Source organism: Pseudophryne corroboree, chromosome 1 (genome assembly GCF_028390025.1).
Source record: "Pseudophryne corroboree isolate aPseCor3 chromosome 1, aPseCor3.hap2, whole genome shotgun sequence".
Classification (NCBI taxonomy): domain Eukaryota; kingdom Metazoa; phylum Chordata; class Amphibia; order Anura; family Myobatrachidae; genus Pseudophryne; species Pseudophryne corroboree.
The window spans coordinates 689,658,259-689,679,408 of NC_086444.1; the positions used below are offsets into that span (position 1 = coordinate 689,658,259).

The following is a 21,150-nucleotide window of genomic DNA, read 5'->3' on the forward strand; positions in this document are numbered from 1 at the left end:
GCTGACACTGTCACATATTCCTTCCATAAGCTCAACCACTCAGGTGTCGACTCCCTAGGGGGTGACATCTCCATTACAGGCAATTGCTCCGCCTCCACACCATTTTCCTCCTCATACATGTCGACACAACGTACCGACACACAGCACACACACAGGGAATGCTCTGATAGAGGATAGGACCCCACTAGCCCTTTGGGGAGACAGAGGGAGAGTATGCCAGCACACACCAGAGCGCTATATATATATATATATATATACACAGGGATAACCTTATAGAAGTGTTTTTCCCCTTATAGCTGCTGTTTTATTAATACTGCGCCTAATTAGTGCCCCCCTCTCTTTTTTAACCCTTTTCTGTAGTGTAGTAACTGCAGGGGAGAGCCAGGGAGCTTCCCTCCAACGGAGCTGTGAGAGAAAATGGCGCCAGTGTGCTGAGGAGACAGGCTCCGCCCCCTTCTCGGCGGCCTATTCTCCCGTTTTTCTGTGGAATCTGGCAGGGGTTAAAATTCATCCATATAGCCCTGGGGGCTATATGTGATGTATTTTCGCCAGCCAAGGTGTTTTTATTGCTGCTCAGGGCGCCCCCCCCTAGCGCCCTGCACCCTCAGTGACCTAAGTGTGAAGTGTGCTGAGGAGCAATGGCGCACAGCTGCAGTGCTGTGCGCTACCTTGGTGAAGACAGGATGTCTTCTGCCGCCGATTTTCCGGACCTCTTCTTGCTTCTGGCTCTGTAAGGGGGCCGGCGGCGCGGCTCTGGGACCGGACTCCGAGGCTGGGCCTGTGTTCGGTCCCTCTGGAGCTAATGGTGTCCAGTAGCCTAAGAAGCCGAATCCACTCTGCACGCAGGTGAGTTCGCTTCTTCTCCTCATAGTCCCTCGATGCAGTGAGCCTGTTGCCAGCAGGTCTCACTGAAAATAAAAAACCTAAAACTAAACTTTCACTAAGAAGCTCAGGAGAGCCCCTAGTGTGCACCCTTCTCGGCCGGGCACAAAAATCTAACTGAGGCTTGGAGGAGGGTCATAGGGGGAGGAGCCAGTGCACACCAGGTAGTCCTAAAGCTTTACTTTTGTGCCCAGTCTCCTGCGGAGCCGCTATTCCCCATGGTCCTTACGGAGTTCCCAGCATCCACTAGGACGTCAGAGAAAGTTGCATATTTACACTTTCGATGTCATTCGTGATTGAACTTTGACCTCAAACGGGAAAATACGATTTTTAGTAAATATACCCCCATGTCGGTATCAGTTTGTACTATTTGTGCAAATGGTCTTTTATGTGACCCAGAGCAGAACTATGAAAAATCACATCTTCCACTGATTTTCTCCAGTTTTCTGCATGAGACTCAGACTTATCTAATCTCTTACTGATATGATTCACACTATCACGTAATTCTTTCACCCATTCAGGCTCATGGTGTGCCGGCAGCGCCACCACATTACAACTCTGTGTCCCTAAAATGGCTCCCTCAGGGGAAGAGCTCCCTGCCTCAGACATGTCACACACGTGCACAACCACACTACAGACACTCCGGGACTTATAGGGGACAGACCCACAGTAAAATCTGCCAGAAGGACAGATAGGATTTGCCAGTTCACAACCCAGCGCCAGTGATAAATATTCTGTGAAACACAAAATGCCCACAGACCTGTAGCGCTTTTATAATGATAATGTCACACTATAGCACCAAATTACACAGTGCCCCCCATTTTGCACCCTGATACTTGGTTCAGAAGTGGAGGAGGACCAGCGTTCTTCTCTGAAGCTTGGTAGGAGAAAAAATGCCGCTGAGCAGTGTGCTGGGCTGCCGGAGGAGGAAGCCCCGCCCCCGTAATGGCGCGTTTCTCCTCAGCTTTTTCAATACTAATTTTTATACTGGCGGGGGTAGGACTGTGCCTCAGCAACTTATGTCCTTGTATCTGCCAGTTTTGAGTAGGTTTCATGCTGCCCAGGTTGCCCCCCCCACCACGCCCTGCACCCTGCTGTGCCTGTGTTACCGGGTAGCATGGCGCACAGCGTTCCCACCCGCTGCGCTGTACCTTTCAGCCGTCACGATGAAGATCCTTCTTCTTATACACACCTGTCTTCTGGCTCTGTAAGGGGGGTGACGGCAGGCTGTGGGAGTGAGCACATAGCCGCAGCTAGCGTTCAGTACCCTTCAGGAGCTAATGTCCTGTCAGCCAGAAGCAGAGCCATGGAACTATTCAGGAAGTTGCTTCCTACTTCTGCCCCCTAAGTCCCACGAAGCAGGGAGACTGTTGCCAGCAGTCCTCCCTGAAAATAAAAAACCTAACAAAGTCTTTCAGAGAAAACTCAGTAGAGCTCCCCCTGGAGTGCATACAGTCAGCCTGGGAACATTTTCTAAACTGAGGTCTGGAGGAGGGGCATAGAAGGAGGAGCCAGTTCACACCCTTGAAAAGTCTTAAAGTGCCCATGGCTCCTGCGGAACCGTCTATACCCCATGGTACTGAAGTGGACCCCAGCATCCTCTAGGACGTATGAGAAAAGGGATGTTAAATAGAGAAATGTCAGCCCTCTGAAAAGTATAATCATGCATATGTACTCAGTACTTGGTTTGGGCCCCTTTTGCATGAATTACTGCCTCAATGCGGCATGGCATGGATTCCATCAACCTCTGGCACTGCTGAGGTGATATGGATGACCAGGATGCTTCAATAGTGGCCTTCAGCTCTTCGGCATTGTTCGGTCTCATGTCTCTCATCTTTCTCTTGGCAATGCCCTATAGATTTAACTCTATGGGGATCAGGTCAGGTGAGTTTGCTGGCCAATCCAGCACAGTAATCCCACAGTCATTGAACCAGGTTTTGGTACTTTTGGCAGTGTGGACAGATGCCAAGTCCTGCTGGAAAATGAAGTCAGCATCTCCATAAAGCTTGTCTGCTGAAGGAAACATGAAGTGCTCTAAAATGTCCTGGTAGATGGACAAAGTTTTCCGTATCACACATAGGTGACTTGAAAAAAATCTGCATCTCTCTTTAATGTCCCCATCTCCCCCTACCACTCCACTCCTTGCCCAGTCCCTATCTAACCTAAATCCTCCTCCCTCTCTCCAACAGTCCCTATCTGTACCTACCCCCCTCTGCACCTCGGTCCCTATCTGCCCCTATCTCCACTCTCTCCCCAGTCCCTTCTCTCCGTATGCAAGTGTTAAACAGTCAGAACAGTATTATTAATATTACCATCAGCAGGTTAGGAGGCTGTAACAACTCCCTGCAGTTTCACTTTCAGTTTGAGCTGTGTCAGCTTCCAGCACACAAAGAAATCATTTGGTCCCTATGGCAGTCTATAGTGGCCGCCAGCGCACATAACAGAGGTGAGGAGCAGACTTGACTTTTATAATATAGGATAAGTTGGACACACCATTCTATTCTTTAGTACTAAGTTTTTGCCTCTGAAGTACTTTTCTAAATAGTGTACAAATTATACAGTAATACATAGGAAAAAAAACAAAAACAAATATCCCTTTACATGTATTTTCTTTTAATTTGTGAAGCCTACAAATAAGGCAAGTAACACCACAGTAAAAACAAATAGCCCCTTCCATTTTCTTTCACTTCCATAAAAATAATAATAAATAAAAACACAAATGAATAGGACGTAATATATAGTGTTTGCTTTTGCAAGATATAAATTTCACACAATGATCTTTTTAAAAAGGTAAAAATGATTTATAATACACAGGTAATTATGTAGCTGTGTCAGCATAGAAAATGCACATGCACCCATGCCTAGCCTATGCAGTATAAATGATAAATAAAAATACAATAGACAACACAAGCACTTTTTTTTTTTTTTAAACAAATACATAAAACATTAATCTCTCATTACAACCTTACAGTGACAGGCTCATTGCTTGAAGGAAATAATATTTTCATTCACACTTTAGCATTCAATATTTAGAATATTTATTCAGACCTTTTTAGTAATTTGTCATTATACAGTTGGATATTTTTGTACCATGCTGGTTTGAGTGGATTTTTTTTCCTTTTTTTTTTAATATAATCTCTTAAAGAAATATATTTTTTACAGTTTTGCAAGTTATTACATTTAAGACATATCATGTGTTGCTAAAAGTAACGCAGATTGCATACTGATGTTCAACAGATTCCAAGGGCACTAACAAATCCGTGATGTAACATATAATGGATACAGTAAAGTGGTGTACCATAAGTCCAGGCACACATTGCATACAAAATAAAGTAATGGAATTACATATGGAAAGTTGACTGTACAGTTTGTTTTTATCAAATAATGGGAGAAATAGTTCTGTTGGCATGCAGTTGCAGCAAATATCACAGACTCTTTCTGTCTAGTGCATATGCATGTATTTCATGCACGCAGCATACAAGAACTTTGTACACATTATGCACAATTCTAAGTAAAGCAGCTTCCTCCTGTCAGCATTCATGCCAATACATAATTAATATCTGCCGTTTGTATCAAATCACAGTTTTATATTTAGGTATACTTCAAATATGAGCATACCATTGGTTTTCCAAATGTAGGCATATACATACAACAGTCTTCATTAGAACTGAAACGATCCCACAACCCAACCCCAAAAAGAAAAAATATGAAATGCAAAATGTTCAAGCAGCATAAAGGTTCAGACAAAATTCTTCTTACAATGTCATAGAAAATATACTTTATACAGAGTCAGAGTAATAGTTAACAGTGATGTCTCCACAGAAGGTTAGAATACTTTTTTTTTTTTAAATAATATAAACTAATTGAAAATGTTAAATGTTTACACAGTCCCATATTCGTAATCTTGGCCTGATAATATACAAGGCACCAAAAAAAAAAATGTGGAGGCACCTCAGCTGTTTAGAGTGAAGACTGAATTCTTGTACAATATTAGTAGCTGCCCAGAACATGAGCTTTTAATTTAGCTCCATTAACTATTAGTTCAGTTTGTCATTTAATCAAAGCACTAATGTTTCAAATGAATACTATCAATTTGGCAGCATAGCAAGCACACCAAACTTTTTACTACCTGGTATCATGCATCTCATTCATAAGATTACATTCACTCAGCAGTTACACAGATCTTGTAAACAGTCTAGTAATGTACTCCAAATGAAAAAAACAAAAAACATACATGTACTAATAGGAAGTTTAACATTAACAATAAAAAAATATATCCAATGGAAACTAAGGCATTTATATAATGTGGTTTTACTGGCAACCATATGAAGAAAACCTACTTCACTTAAAAATATACCATCAAATACAAACAATACTGATGGTGCTTAGAGTGCTCTGTATGTTACTGGTGGTTTAGTTACGCAATAGGCAAAATACGCAGATGATCAGTAGCAATCACACAACAAACCACTGACATCAGCATCAACTGCTAAAACAAAAGAACAAGGGTGTGTGAGACAAAACCTGAACTGCATTACTATACTTCTCACAGACGTACCATTCTGCTTAAAAGATACATTCCAATATACATTTTCACCTTAAATTCTGAAAACTGTGCAGGGCTCGCAGATACATACAGTACTACTTGCAGATGGTAATGTTGTCATGGCTGGGTCTTGTCACGAATTGTAAGGGTCCTGTGAAAAAAAAAAATTAAAAAAAAAAAAAAAAAAAGTAATACAACTATTTCTACCATAAACTGTAGATGATATTGTATTAGTGAGTAGAAGTGGCATATATTAGGCAGATAGTGCTAACCCCATTAACATAGGGAGCCCTGTTACAACTCATGCATTTTGAGGAAGCATATTAAGGCCACATTCATACTTCCATTATGCATTTTTCTAGAAGCACACAAGAAACCATACATGCTTCTAAAAAAATATTTGACTATTCCCTTGAAAAACATTCAGCCTTACCTAGAATGGTCAATTACAGCCAGCACACCTCTTAAACTCAGTTCTACTTACAGCTATGGAAAATATGTAGGTATTAAATTATAATAATCCTTCATATTTATAACTTATATTTTAATAGGAAAATGCAACTGATGTGATTCTTAAATTCCAACAAAATAAGTGAAATTTAAATGAATACAAAATTGGGTAATGCTAGGGTTCATTAAATGAATATTAGTGCATGTATGTAAACTGACAAACAACCACCAGGTAGTTTAGCTCAATATATGCCAGAATTGACATTAAATGTCATATCTTCTATTGCACTATTTTTGCTCTAATATATGCAATGGAAATAGAAAATAAATAAGTTAGGTACTTAGGGGCAGATGTATTAACCTGGAGAAGGCATAAGGAAGTGATAAACCAGTGATATGTGCAAGGTGATAAACACACCAGCCAATCAGTTCCAATATGTAAATTAACAGTTAGGAGCTGATTGGCTGGTGTGTTTATCACCTTGCACATATCACTGGTTTATCACTTCCTTATGCCGTCTCCAGGTTAATACATCTGCCCCTCAGTCCAGTGGCTGCATAGTTTAAAACATATCGCCAAAATAAGTGTCCTCAAATAGAGAAAGTTGATGTCATGCTGTAACATTACATTTTGAAATGTTAAAGTTTTTTTGCACTTGAAGCTATTTCTTCTACATTGTGTTTAATGCAAGAAACAAACCAATAAGGAAAACATACATATAAAATATAGGTAAATCCAAGAAGTTATAGGCCCTAAACACTGGCCGATTTTTGGAAAGATATGAACGATCTCGTTCATAAATGAACGAGAACTCGTTCATATCTTTCAGTGTGGAGGCTCCTGCGATGAACGATGCGCGTCCCCGCGCTCGTTCATCGCTGGTCTCCCGTCGGCTGTGCATGCAGGCCAATATGGACGATCTCGTCCATATTTGCCTGCACTTCAATGCAGCCGCGTGACGGGGGGAGTGAAGAAACTTCACTCCCCCCGTCACTGCCCCCCCCCGCCGCGTCGCTCGTCGGCCGTATCCGCCGTCGGGCAGCTCGGCGGCGGGTCGGCCAGTGAGTAGGGCCCTTTAGTGTCTAATGCATTCATACCACAGATAGGAAGCAGAGGAAAACTTGCAGGATTTTGCTACCAGGCAGTACAGTACGTGTTCAGCATTCATTCCGTGCAGCATACTGCAGTCCTATGCATTCATGCCCTATGCGGATTTGAAGGTACTGTACATCATATGCAGACTCAATCCCCATACACTACCAAATATTCTCGTTGACCTCAGTAAGCTAAATTAGTGACAATCCTTTCATAGCAGAGGAGTTGGCATAATCATAAGATCAACTTGTAGCTATGGTTACAGATGTAGTTATCTGCCTTGCCATCATGTTTGGGGAGAATTCACAGCAAAATAACATCAGAGCTGTCAAATGGTCTGTACAAAACTTTGCAGTGGAACTTTTGCATCCATTAGCATGCTGTTTCTCTGCCTTTTAGACTATCATAAAGCAAACATGAAGGAGATCCATGGCATCATGTGCGCCACAATTGCACAGACAGTCGTAGAAGAGAAGCTTGCAACAATCTGATTAAGGTTTAGTGTCTTAGTAGTAAAAACATCAAGCGCTAGCAATCTAACAGGAGCATAGGTATTTATTTTTTCATGAACCAAGCAACTCTGCCAGGTGAGGCTATTTACACACTGGTTTCATGAGCTTAGACTGTTGTACTGATGTTCTCCGGCACATGGTAAATATAGCTAGGATGCACTTTACACTAGAGCTACAATGGTGAAGATCTCCAATACGGTTCAGCACTAAGCCTGAAAGCAATCTTTCATATTTTGTCCACACATATTCCAGTATATAGCCACAGAGGACTCAAGTACACAATATTAACCTTACAAATATGGGGTTGAAATAAATGTAAAATTTACAGATGCTCCTAAAAACGTAAAAACTTGGTAATGACCAAAAGAACTTGTGTGTTTAAGTACAGTATATGACTAACCAATATGAAATACAGGGATTAGGCTTTAAAATCACATATTACATGTGTCCTCCTCCTTAAATGATCACCTGATGTAGCAGTAACTTGTTTAAATGTTCCTATATGAAGTTTACATTACACAAATGATGCTTTTGTTCAAATGTTATTTTGGATATGCACAGATACTGTATACATGCAAACACACGAGTAGAAATCTGATAACCTCTGCTCTCCTTTTTTTTAGTCATTCTTTTAATACGGTGAACCTTCTTGACCTGTACTGTAATTTGATTTGAACAAGAGTTTTTTTTCATTTTCTCTTTTTATCTTCTACTGATACGTAAATGAAGGAACCTGCTAGCACATAGGTTCTCAAACTCGGTCCTCAGGACCCCACACAGTGCATGCTTTGCAGGTAACCCAGCAGGTGCACAGGTGTACTAATTACTCCCTGACACATTTTAAAAGGTCCACAGGTGGAGCTAATTATTTCACTTGCGATTCTGTGAGGAGACCTGCAAAACATGCACTGTGTGGGGTCCTGAGGACCGAGTTTGAGAACCTATGAGCTAGCATATGTCAAAGTGAATTTTGATTTGATGATTAGTGAAATTTGGTCTAATTTCAAAACACAGTTTTGAAAGCAACTAACAGACAGGGTTATTTTTGCTACAAATCATCTTGTCCATAAAGCTGTGTCCGTATGGAGAACAAACACTACTCCAGTGCAGATGAGCAGGATGGAGTGTTTTTATAAATGAACAACACATCAGTGCAGAATATCTCCCCAACAGCAAGTATTCTTTACTCCTTTTCACAATAAAACACGCTAAAGCATGCTTTATTGGTTTAATTAGCGTATAAAAATGGAGAAAATAATAAGTATTACGCTGTAACATAACATTTAAACTGCAATAAAACAAGACTAAGTGACTAATCTGCAAATTCTGTGTCCATGTGTAATTACCAATTATACAATGGATGGGAATCTATTAAGATTAAACAAATGACAATGATGATTTGTCTAACCAGTCTACAAAGAATTATTTTGTTGGTAAGATTTAGAAATGATTCCCTTTTCAATATTAAATGAACTTCCAGTTGCATGAAGAAAACATACAGAGTACTTCTGTTGGCATTATGAAGCATTTCTACACTCCATCTACTCAAAACATTTAAATATAATTAAAAAAAATGAAACAGCAGATTGTTACGAACCTTTCTGGCAGCAACTAGATCATTAAACCTAGAAACAAGACAGGTAACAAAATACACCAATCGAAAGTGAGAAGAAAAAGCTTACACAACTCAGATGGGTTTAGCTACATGAAAATATCCACTAAATATAACTTTTACTGTCTCCTTTACCATAAATATGTGCTCATGCAGTTTACACGGCACTGCACTACAGCACCGCTTTTTTTGTTACTCAAAGAATGGATTATTATCTGAATGGCTCATAAAAATGGATAACTGTGATCGTGAGGCAAACTTCCATCAAAGCGGTTTTACTCCTCCTGCAAGGAATAAGATTACTCCTCTTTAGGTTCCGGCCTTTTCACATATGTTAAATTCTGAATGCAGCATAAGTGGATGTAACTTTTATCAAGCTCAGTAACTTCCTAGCACTACAACGTTCTATTCCAAGATTCAGTCAAGTTGCTTAGAGTGCCAATTCCTTGTGGACAAATCTGTGTGATGGAACTTTGGCTGTGAACGTAAGAAATGCATGTGCAGTCCTTCATCAGGCTCCGATGAGTGAATTGCAAGATCTAAAACATGGCGCACAATGTGGGATTTGTAGCATTGCAAGCTTGAGACGAAAAAGGTTTTACTCATTAGTACATCACAGAGCGACACCTCTCAGCGGTTGCCTTAGACATGGCTGACCTGCTGAACTTTTATGCTCAGCTGGGGAAAGGGGCAGCATAATTTATGACAATAAAGTATTCACTCTACAGTCGGTCCATTCTGAAAGTATCTTCTGTGGCAGGGTCTGTCAAGACCATGTCTGGGTCGTTAAGCATATGCAGTCCATCCAATGTCAAAGGATCAATTTTCAGTTCATCCAAGGGAAACTGTGAATCAGAATCAAAACTCACATCGCCAACACCTGCCAGTGAATTGGTAAGTTCTTTTGATAAACTTGGTGGAGACTCCCCTGTTACTATAAAACAAGAAAAGACAAAAGAATGGGCCTTCATTAAACAAAACTGGCTACAATTTACTTTAGGACTTTCATTGTCACATGCACAGACGTACCTGTGAGGATGATATTGGGTATGTTGCCATGACTGGAATAATTAAGCTGCTGTGAGTCATGTAAACTGCCATGACTACTTGTAAGTCCCATCATGGCCGCCTGAGAGTAGTTAAGGGTTGAGCATGGGCTGTACAGGCTGTTGGAGCTAATTGCATTTTCAATCATGTTAAACTGTTCAAGCTGCACAGAGAAACAAAAAAAAAAAATCAAACACTTTTATGTTACAAACTTGTAGATCCAGCTGACTTTAGCTTATCAAATTGGGTAATATTTTGATACTTTCACAACATCTAACCACAGTTGCATAAGGCCATAAGGGCAGATTCAATAGGCCACAGGTTTTATCGTGCAGCTTTAGCTACCAATGATGCACTTAACACAGATTTCTTCTCACAGCTCTGAAGAAAAATTTGCATAAAGATTACCAGGTCATCTAGCAGGTGCACAGGTGTATACTTTACTCACTGACAAAGTTTACGATCCACAGGTAGAACTATTTAATTAAATCTATGAGGAGACATGGAAAACATGAATTGTTTGGGGTCTGAGGACAGAGTTTGAGAACCCGTGCTCTAGCATTTATCTTGGCTCTAACTTCGAAGGACATAAAACTTTATGAACTTTATGTGATCGCTGATACACAGATGTATAAAATAATAACTGTAGGTGTTCAGTGGCTGTAGAGCCTGATTTCGAGTAGCTAAAAATGTAAGAGTGACAGACACAGCCCTCTGCTTTTGCCATTTAGTTGCTATGGTGTCCTACATCCAGCAGCTAGCATGCTAATTAGTATTACACAGGGAACACTGCCTCTGTGAAACTGAAACTAGACAGAGATGGAATTACACTCTACTCCAAAACAGACTTTGGGCGGTATTCAATTATTTTCACCCCTTTCCACACCCAATCTGTTTCTGCCCACGGGGGCATTGTATCATTATTTCAGCTTTCTACCCCCGGACTAGCGAGGCACCCAACCCTTCACACGACTAAACCTGTTTACTATGAGTGCGATATGCACGATAAAGGGGATCATTTTAGAAAGGAGATTGGACGTGATATATCATTGGAATACTGCTCTTAACCTTTATTGATGCACAATTTTTATAGGGACTGAGGCTCACAAAAATTTAATAAAGGGGATACTTTTTAAAATGTTCCACAAAATGTAATATTTACGCTTAATTGATACTTTGATCAATATTAACAATTTCTGCAGGAAAATGACTTTGTAATAAAAGGGGGGAAAATGCCCTGTATATAAAGGAAGCTTAATTTCAACATTTAGGGTAACAGTATATTTTTACACTTTTTAACATTTTAGCTGTGTTATTGATGCAGTTTAAGTTAGCCATTATCACAATGGGACAGAGGCTCCCACATTCCACCATTACAGTCCAGGTTTTATGGAGATTCATGCTTATGCCAAGATGGTTAAATCAAATTTACCAAGGTACTTATTACGTCACCAGTGCACAATCATGGATAGCCTTAAAACCTGGAATATAATGGTGGAGTTTGGGAACCTCTGCACTGGGGTGTTGATTTGATCCCCACAAACTCAGCAGGTTTCTCACTTCTAAATACATTAGTAAAAATTGCATGCAAAAAAATATGATATCACAGCGGACATGAGGACAAACTGCATATCAGCGTTGAGAAAGAGTAAACGGAGAAGGAAAATTGGTTTAAGAAAATAAGGCATTTCTTCAATTATAAATATTACAAAAACATATAACACTTTTTTCTATTTTATGTTGAATCAGCTACCGGAAGCCCAAAGTCGGGCTTCCAGAGCAGTGCACAAATGTGGAGACCGGAATAGGCGATACAGTAGCTCAGCTGCCCTGTGAATTCCATTGATTGCAGGAATAAAATATATACTGTATATTTGATACACAGATACCAATTAGAGCTTTTTGGTAAAACACTGTTTCCAGAAAATAAAATAAAAGCTTTCAAATAAAACCCCCTATTCCCTATAGTCATAGGAGGTGAAATGCCACTGGCTATTTGCGTGAGCATTTTTTAAAAATATATATATAACGATCACTGCACATCCACAGTAAATGGCTGCCTATTGTCGAAGTCAAAAATATTACATAGAAAGAACATACAGACTACACACATTATGAGTCGCTATGCTTGCAAATACGCGCAGCGAGCACAGCAATATATGGTAACACACGTATTTACACGGACATGCCACAGAGATGGATTTGACACTTATTTCATACAGCACATAATTATAATAATATCAAGCACCAGACATCATCATAATTTAAAATTATATAATGGAGTAATGTCATGGATGTGTATTATTGGAACGAAGCAAGATAGACCTGTCATATTTGGTATTAAAGCAACCAGATTAATGTGTAGATTCATTTGATACTTGTTATTAAGTTGTAGGACATTGCAACAAGTAGTTATGATTAAATGTATGAAAGCTAAAGTCACTGTTATTAGGACAATAGACATTCCAAACAGGTGGTGGACAGGGAACTCAGGCCAGCCCCTTTTGATGTCTTCAAGGCTGAACCTGTTTAGCATACGAACAAACCAGTGACTCAGCATGAGAAAGTTCCCTCCCTTAGACTAGATGTGTGCACGCCCCCAAACTAGATAACACATTACAGAGACACACAGGAGAGAGTTGCTGTTTTGTCCCAGACGATGATGGAGATGCTGTCTGCCCAGTTCCTGTATTTATTTACAGAGAGAGAAAGAGTGATATGGAGGGACGAATTTATATGAGAAAGATATGAAAATTCAAGGGACAATGTGTTTCTCATAATATTTAAAATGTATTTTTATTGTTGCAAAACAAAGTTCAAATAAGTCATATTGTGTTTGATTCAGATTGGATTGTTTATCTGTTAAGTAGATTTAAAAGTACATTTAAAAGTTGCTGCATAACCTTGATATCGTTTTTTTTTTTTTTTAACTTTTTTTTAACTTCTGGTGCTTGTATAATTTGTGATTTCTTTGTGACAAAGGAAGCCGCATGGTCTGTCCTCCATTTTGGACTAACCACATGGCCGGTCCACCATCTTGTGTAAACCTCATGGTTGTGGAAGGGGGAGGAGCAGTGGCCATTTTAGGAAGGTCACTTTCTAAATAGCTGATTTTCAGTCTGCTCAGAACAATCAGTTTCCTTTGTCACATCAAGCACCATTTATGAGTTACCAAAGCATTTATTTAACCCATGCCATAGTCAATTACAAATAGTTTCAATTGGGCCTAGTGAGAGTAAATAGAGAGATAAATGCTTCGGCTTGGTGTAAGAAATTGCACACAGAAAAAAAGAGAAAATACTTTCTTTTTCTTTTCTTCTTTCCCAGGATTTAGTTAACTCTCGGTTTGCTATAAGATAGGCATTGAAATGTTAATTAACTGGTTCAACCACTAGTACAGGCAGGCAAAACATCTTTGATATGCAAATTAGAAGCACTGAATGGGTGAATGAGTCTCATAGGAGGCCAGTAAATTATATATATATATTATTGTAATTATGTGTATATTTATATCAGTGTATGTTCTGCAAGATAGCTATCCAATCTGAATCGTATCATTTAAATTATAGATTATTGCAGTCATTATAGATCTGTGTGAAATCGGATACATTTGTTTGCTATACAGATACAATTTAAATAAATGTATTTAAGGGAGTAATTATAGACATAAAACGCAGTTCTGGCCTGGTTGTTAAGAAAAAAACTGGGTGTTGTGTTAAGTGTGTGATTATAGTTAGTATTGCTCACATTTATAGAGTTGTGTGATTTGTTTTATTGCGTTCGCACATTGGTACACGTGGCACGGAACATGAGGACAGCGTACAAAAACATGCACGTGGCGCAAGGCCGCACACGTGGCATAGGGGTACGCACGGTTGTGTAATTACGCAAGCTTGCGTAGGGTTGTGTGCGCATAATAAAACCACACGATATTTGTTCAATTAAGGTGGGATAGTAGACATTTAATACAATAGCACAGAACTATCCGATTTCAAAAGCAGGTTACTCTAAATTTAGTTTAAAAACTGTAAGCACCTCTGGAATAAAGCTACTGACCTAAAGGGAGTAAAACAAATTTTTCTGTACAGAAAAACAAAGCATATTTGAGTGAGTGAAAGTAAGAGTGAACGTATTGAACCCCGGGAATTCAGTATCCAGTCGTGTGGTACACCAAGTGAGTGGAGGCTTGGTGGCGTGAGGCGGCTGACTCACGTTAGTATAGATTGGAATACGTAAGTTGTGAGGAGACTTAAGGCCTATATACACTTGACGATGCACACGTCGTTAACGACTTCCCTTGAACTTCCCTTGAACAGCTGAGCAAACGACATGAGCATACACACTACCAATGACCAAAGACCATTCATCGTTGTAGCATCCAAGCTGAACAGTTTATTAAAATAATGAGCTGGGAACAGGGCTGGTGAACAGTGGCTTGGTCGTTGGTCGTTCACACCATACACATTCAACGACGTCTCTGGTCGGTAGCGACCATAGTGGAAATTGAGCATACATGCTCCACAGATAAGCGAGGGTCGTTAACGTCCTGCGGGGCTGCGCATCGGTGGTCGTCGGATGCATACACACTTGACGATATAATGAGCGACATCGTTGATGAGGGCTGAAATGAACAACGTCGCTCATTTTATCGTCAAGTGTGTATGGGCCTTTACACAGGAGCTTGGTAGGGAATTGTGAACTTTGTGACCCATATAGTTTTTTGATACGCTGCGGCTGAGGTTTCGCAGCTTGGGATTCAGTTCCAGTGGTCGTAGGGCGGATAGGTAACAAGTACCTATACGCTGTGCGATTGGACCGCGAGTTTGTGGGCGCGATATATAGCGCAACTTGATACCCCTTTTACAAGCTTTTGCGTAAAATCGCGTTATCATTAGCGTGATTTATGTATAAAAGTGCATAGGGAGTTTTCGCTGGTCTCTCTCAGGAAAATCTCCAACGACAGATATTTACTGGAAAGGGTAAGTTACTCCTAAAAACTTCCAGTAAATATAGGTCAATTAGGGGCCCTAAGTTGGGTACATCGCCTTCGCTATCGACAGTGTATGGTAGTACCGGCCAACGTGGGCGAGAGTGGGTGGAAGCGCTCAGAGAACTTTCACCGTCGCCTTATATTGAGTATTTTGGTATGTGTGGGAATAGCCGAGAAGGCAAGACCCACAAATTGTGGGAGCCAGTTGCTCAACTAAGGGACGTATGGTAGCCAGGGTTCAGGCAGAAGAGTTGGGATCGAGAAGGTCAGAATTGCGGCCGAGAGGGTCAGCAAGGTTTATTATGTATGGAAAATATGGTCCACACGCTGAAGTTTACTGTGACGAATGGGTACGTATGACTGACAACGATAGGGTATCATTCCCTAGGGTGGGCAGCTTTGAGCCAGAGGTATTACAGAACCTAAGGATAAGGATATGTCTGATAAAATCCAGAAAACAAAGGATTAGACATACAGATTGTTTAAACCTGTGGCAGGAAGATGGGTTGGTGAGTTTGTTCCTAAGGTATTGCAGGTGGTATGTCTAACCAAAGTCATATAAGACAAGAATGGAAATATAAGAACTGTTTGAACTTGTAGCAACAATAAACAAGTAGGAAGAAAAAAAAAAAAGAGAATGCAAGTACACCGCCTTATGTAGATGTGGAAGCAGCTACGGCCAGCATACAAACTATAGAAAATAATAAAAATATGAAAAATATGACTGTAACCTATATATGTACTAATGAATGTTGAAGTTTTATTTAGGAGGAGAAGGTGACCTGATCGTTTTCAGCCATTTCTCATGCACCCAGAGGAGTATCCAACCGGTAAAAGAAGAGCAGTAGCCTGTGGGGGAAGTGGCTGAGACCAGTGGAACAGGTAAGTATGGTATCATTTGTGTACATATATAGTAAAACCCAAAAATAAAACAAAAAAAAAAAATCAAGAAAGTAACGTCAGAAATGGAGAAAAACCTGTCCGCACATTAGTATTTGCCAGTAGGAAAGCGGACAGAGACAGGGTAACCCCCGGGTATTTCTTTCAGTTACCATATAAGAAGTATTCATTCCTAGTAATGCCCCTAGTCAAGATGAGCTCGGAAATGTTTGTTGGACCACGTACAGACCCTTAATACGGGATGAGAAGGATTGAATGAATACTTCGCATGACCTAGAAGCTTGTTAATTTTTTTTTGTGTGTGTTGTGCAGTAATAGAAAACTCTCCATCTGGATAAGATCACTGGTAAACACTGATTAGGCAAATGGGAGGTGGCTGTCTCTGTGCTAATGGACGGGCTCAATAAGGCATTGAGGGCAGGGTGCAGACTTCTTTATAAAATTGGAAAGGGGTCACAGTAGCTAATCTTAGAGTGTGCGCTATTGAACATCACAATAACAGTGCTAGGCGCAGAGAACAACAGGTGGAGAGGTTGAGGACGGTAAGTATACTAGCACATACAGGAAAGACCCATCAGTCCAAACCCCAGATCCCTAATGGTCAATAATATGTTACACTTGTAGGAAGGAAGGGCATTTTGCCAGAGATTGTAGGAGTAGTAGGACACAGTCAATATAGGCCCCCTAGACAGAAAACACAAGCCACATTATTAAACACATAGACGGGACCAAGGGACATATAGTAAGGAATCATAAGCCATATAGAAAACACAGATTCGGTTAATGGGAAGAACAAAATAAATGCAACATTACCCTTTGACAAAACTTGCTGGGGTTAAGATGGGGCCTCTAAACTTTTGCTTCTTTTTCCTAGCAGAAATGGCCCCTGATTAACTTAACAGGAGCTTTGTTAGATATGATATACATATACTGTGCTACCGCTTAGGAAGTACAAAGTATGTTAGACACCCACGAAGACTAATGTTACATTTCACTGTTCTAGATGCATGTCCATCACAGGTAGAGGAAATTCTCTCACAGATACCGGGTTCCCTATGAACTTAGGATGGACAGGACACTGGATTGATGGCTGGGATAGTCCCAATAGCGATACGATAAACACAGAATTTTTTTTTTTGGGTATAGACAGTAGAGAATCACTTCCCCATAGTGCCCAATCCAGTTGGCAAATTTTATAAAATCCTCTTTGCCTCTACAAACTTACCTGTTACTAACCTCTATGTGATTTTTCTTCAACGTTTCCTCCTCATCTCTTACGTTCACCGACAGGAGGGTACAATACATGGACCCGATTACAGCTCGAACGTCACATGCTTACTCGGTCCTTCAGAGTTCAGCCCAAATCCAGTGTATCTCACCAGCACAGGGACACCAGTATTTATGCAGTGTGCCTGGTCATGCACAAAGGGTGGAGAATGAGAATACTGGTGAAAGGGAAATTTTGTATAGACACGGATATGCCTGTTGGTGAATGGCAAACCAGACATTTTCTTTTTCACTTTCTTCTTCTTTCTCTCCTTTAGAGATGTTTTTTTTCTTTTTTCTTTTTTTTGAGTTATGCTTATGATAATCTACATTGCAAACACACAACAGTTAAATTAAGACACAAATTTGTGTTCCCTACAGGAAAAGGAGGTCTGGAAGTCAAAGGCGTATGGTTAGGAGTCCACAGGACTCTGGAGAGGTGGACACGGTAAGCCAGTGGCCCCCAGAGCATATCTCCCAAGCCTAGCTGTGGCAGCATATGGTCTGACTCACCTAGGGTAAGGAAGGTATGTGCAAGCCGGTAAGAGCCTACTGGAGTGCACCAGGGTTTTCTTCTTATGCAGGTGAGAAAGCAATGACCTGTCTTACTTGCTTGAGGAAGAATATTGGTAAGGCAATACCAACAGAGCCATCCCATATCCCTCCTGTAGACTGATCTTTTCAGGAAATACAAATCGACTTCGTACAGTTAACATCCTTTAGGAATTATTGTTATGTATTGGTGTGCACTGTTTTCTCAAACTGGGTAGAGCCATTTCCTGCAGCCACGGATGCTGCTGTGTTTACCGCAAAGAAAAATTGCGCAGAAATGTGTGTGTAGGTAATGGTACCCCTAGAAGTAGGAGCAAAGCTTGAAATTGTACTATTGTGATCATAGATACTGTCACTAGTATTATGTAGCATCGGAACCACTCCCAGATTTTCACTTAACGAATCACCCTCTTCAAAATTTGTTTTTGTGTTTTTGGAAGACAACCTCATGTCATGATTGATCCGCACAATGATCAAAAATACACCAATGAGGTGACAGTACAGTACTTTATCGAGATGAGCCAGCATTTGAGAACTTGACAAAAGAACTTGAAACTGTTGATTGCTGGTATGCCAAATACTAACTGTCTTGATTGTGAACCAAGAGACTGTGTGATTGTTCTTACGCTCAGGTTGCCTAATAGGTGGGAAGGACCATACCAAGTCTTGTTAACCAGCACGACAGCACTAAAGGTCACCGAAAGAGAGACTTGGGTCCACTCGTCCCACTGCAAGAAGGTCGCTGACCCGGAAGAGAACTCACTAGAGACTCTGTTCCGTGAAGACTGAGAGGTGGCACTGTTGAACACTACCTGAGCATACTAAAGGATTGCAGAAAGACCAGTCATTGTAATTGATTTGTTATGAACAAGAGCTGTTTTGTTCTATTTATCTTTTCTTTCTTTCCCGCTGACAAACATTTTTTTTTCAGGACATTCTATTTTTGCGAGGGTTTTTTTTATGAGGAGTCGAGTGTGGGGCTGGAACTGGTTCTGGAGGAAGGAGTGATTTCCTTATAGGATCCCAGGATCAGCCAATCAGTTTGTTAAAGCCAGAGAAAAATCAAAGGTCTAGTAGTTATGGAGTTCGGAGGAAATCAGGAACAATCAGACAATGGCTATTCACACATTGCAGATAAAGAGCTCATTAATATATGTGGAAGAAAGGTTTATGAGTGGCTCTCCCCGAACTCCGAAGGTTTAATGTTATTTAGGAAGGACACTATTTATAACCCTTGTTAAATTATTAAACAGACCTAGCATACGTTCCAGAAATGGAAACAATGTTCAGAAAAGGATAGGAATATGTAATCATGAAAATTTTATATGTCACTTTCACGATTTGTGTCTTCATCTACCCAGCAGAACCTCAATCGAATCCAAACATCAGTGTACAAAGACGTAGGTACATATATGTGTGAAATGTTCGTTGCAAATCAGACATTATAGGCCAAAGCACTGTCCCAGCATACTCTATAGGTTGAATGTTGTCCCACACCCAACCAGTGGTCCCGTGACCGCCGAGTGCATATAGAGGATGTCTCGTCCTCCTCCCTGTCTTCCCCAAATATAGTCAAGTGTCTGATTTGCGAAATGAATACACACTTGTGTCTAGGTCACCGATTATTGTCTGAAATATTTTTTTTCTTATGTTAATAATTGATGGCAGTTATTGTTTACTGCCAAAGGGAGGACTGTCGAAGTCAAAAATATTACACAGAAAGAACATACAGACTACACACATTATGAGTCGCTATGCTTGCAAATACGCGCAGCAAGCACAGCAATATATGGTAACACACGCATTTACACGGACATGCCACAGAGATGGATTCAACACTTATTTCATACAGCACATAATTATAATAATATCAAGTGCCAGACATCATAATGATTTAAAATTATATAATGGAGTAATGTCATGTATGTGTATTATTGGAATGAAGCAAGATAGACCTGTCATATTTGGTATTAAAGCAACCAGATTAATGTGTAGATTCATTTGATACTTGTTATTAAGTTGTAGGACATTGTAACAAGCAGTTATGATTAAATGTATGAAAGCTAAAGTCACTGTTATTAGGACAATAGACATTCCAAACAGGTGGTGGACAGGAAACTCATGCCAGCCCCTTTTGATGTCTTCAAGGCTGAACCTGTTTAGCATACGAACAAACCAGTGACTCATCATGAATGAGAAAGTTCCCTCCCTTAGACTAGATGTGTGCACGCCCCCAAACTAGATAACACATTATAGAGACACACAGGAGAGAGTTGCTGTTTTGTCCCAGACGATGATGGAGATGCTGTCTGCCCAGTTCCTGTATTTATTTACAGAGAGAGAAAGAGTGATATGGAGGGACGAATTTATATGAGAAAGATATGGTAATTGTATCGCTGGCCTGTAACTGTATGTATTAACTGCTTACTGTATAAATTGTAACCATGTAACTATATGTATACCGTACATTGTGATATATTGAATACATATCCTTTTAATAACAAATATATACATCAATGAGCTTTGGAACTCAGATAATGTGTGGGTGTATTGTTTTCTCTTATGGGATGCAGTGTTTTGCGATGTACAGCGCACATTCATGGCACATGGTAATAAGATGTGCAGGCATCTACAATATATATTAGAGCAGCCATTTTAAATATTTGTTAGAAAGCAATTTGGTATTTACACTATGGAACCAATAGGAGTATTTCAAAAATAAGAATTTACTCACCGGTAATTCTATTTCTCGTAGTCCGTAGTGGATGCTGGGAACTCCGTAAGGACCATGGGGAATAGCGGGCTCCGAAGAAGGCTGGGCACTCTAGAAAGATTTATGACTACCTGGTGTGCACTGGCTCCTCCCACTATGACCCTCCTCCAAGCCTCAGTTAGGACACTGTGCCCGGACGAGCTGACACAATAAGGAAGGATTTTGAATCCCGGGTAAGACTCATACCAGCCACACCGTACAACTCGTGATACTATATCCAGTTTGACAGTATGAAAACAACTGAGCCTCTCAACAGATGGCTCAACAATAACCCTTTAGTTAACAATAACTATTTACAAGTATTGCAGACAATCCGCACTTGGGATGGGCGCCCAGCATCCACTACGGACTACGAGAAATAGAATTACCGGTGAGTAAATTCTTATTTTCTCTGACGTCCTAGTGGATGCTGGGAACTCCGTAAGGACCATGGGGATTATACCAAAGCTCCCAAACGGACGGGAGAGTGCGGATGACTCTGCAGCACCGAATGAGAGAACTCCAGGTCCTCCTCAGCCAGGGTA

General features: G+C 40.4%; 1 protein-coding gene across 2 annotated transcripts in view; it reads right to left on the reverse strand.

Moving 5' to 3' along the window:
* Positions 1-7,511: 7,511 nt before the first annotated feature.
* The window catches only part of CRTC1 (CREB regulated transcription coactivator 1), a 462,675-nt gene continuing 449,036 nt past the window's right edge, over positions 7,512-21,150 (reverse strand). For both annotated transcript variants that reach the window (XM_063914768.1, XM_063914769.1), the window contains 2 exons: positions 10,128-10,308; positions 7,512-10,032 (listed from right to left, as the gene is read on the reverse strand). In XM_063914768.1, the coding sequence (XP_063770838.1) occupies positions 9,821-10,032; positions 10,128-10,308 (393 nt within the window). In that variant the 3' untranslated portion in view covers positions 7,512-9,820. The remainder of the gene's footprint in view (positions 10,033-10,127; positions 10,309-21,150) is intronic.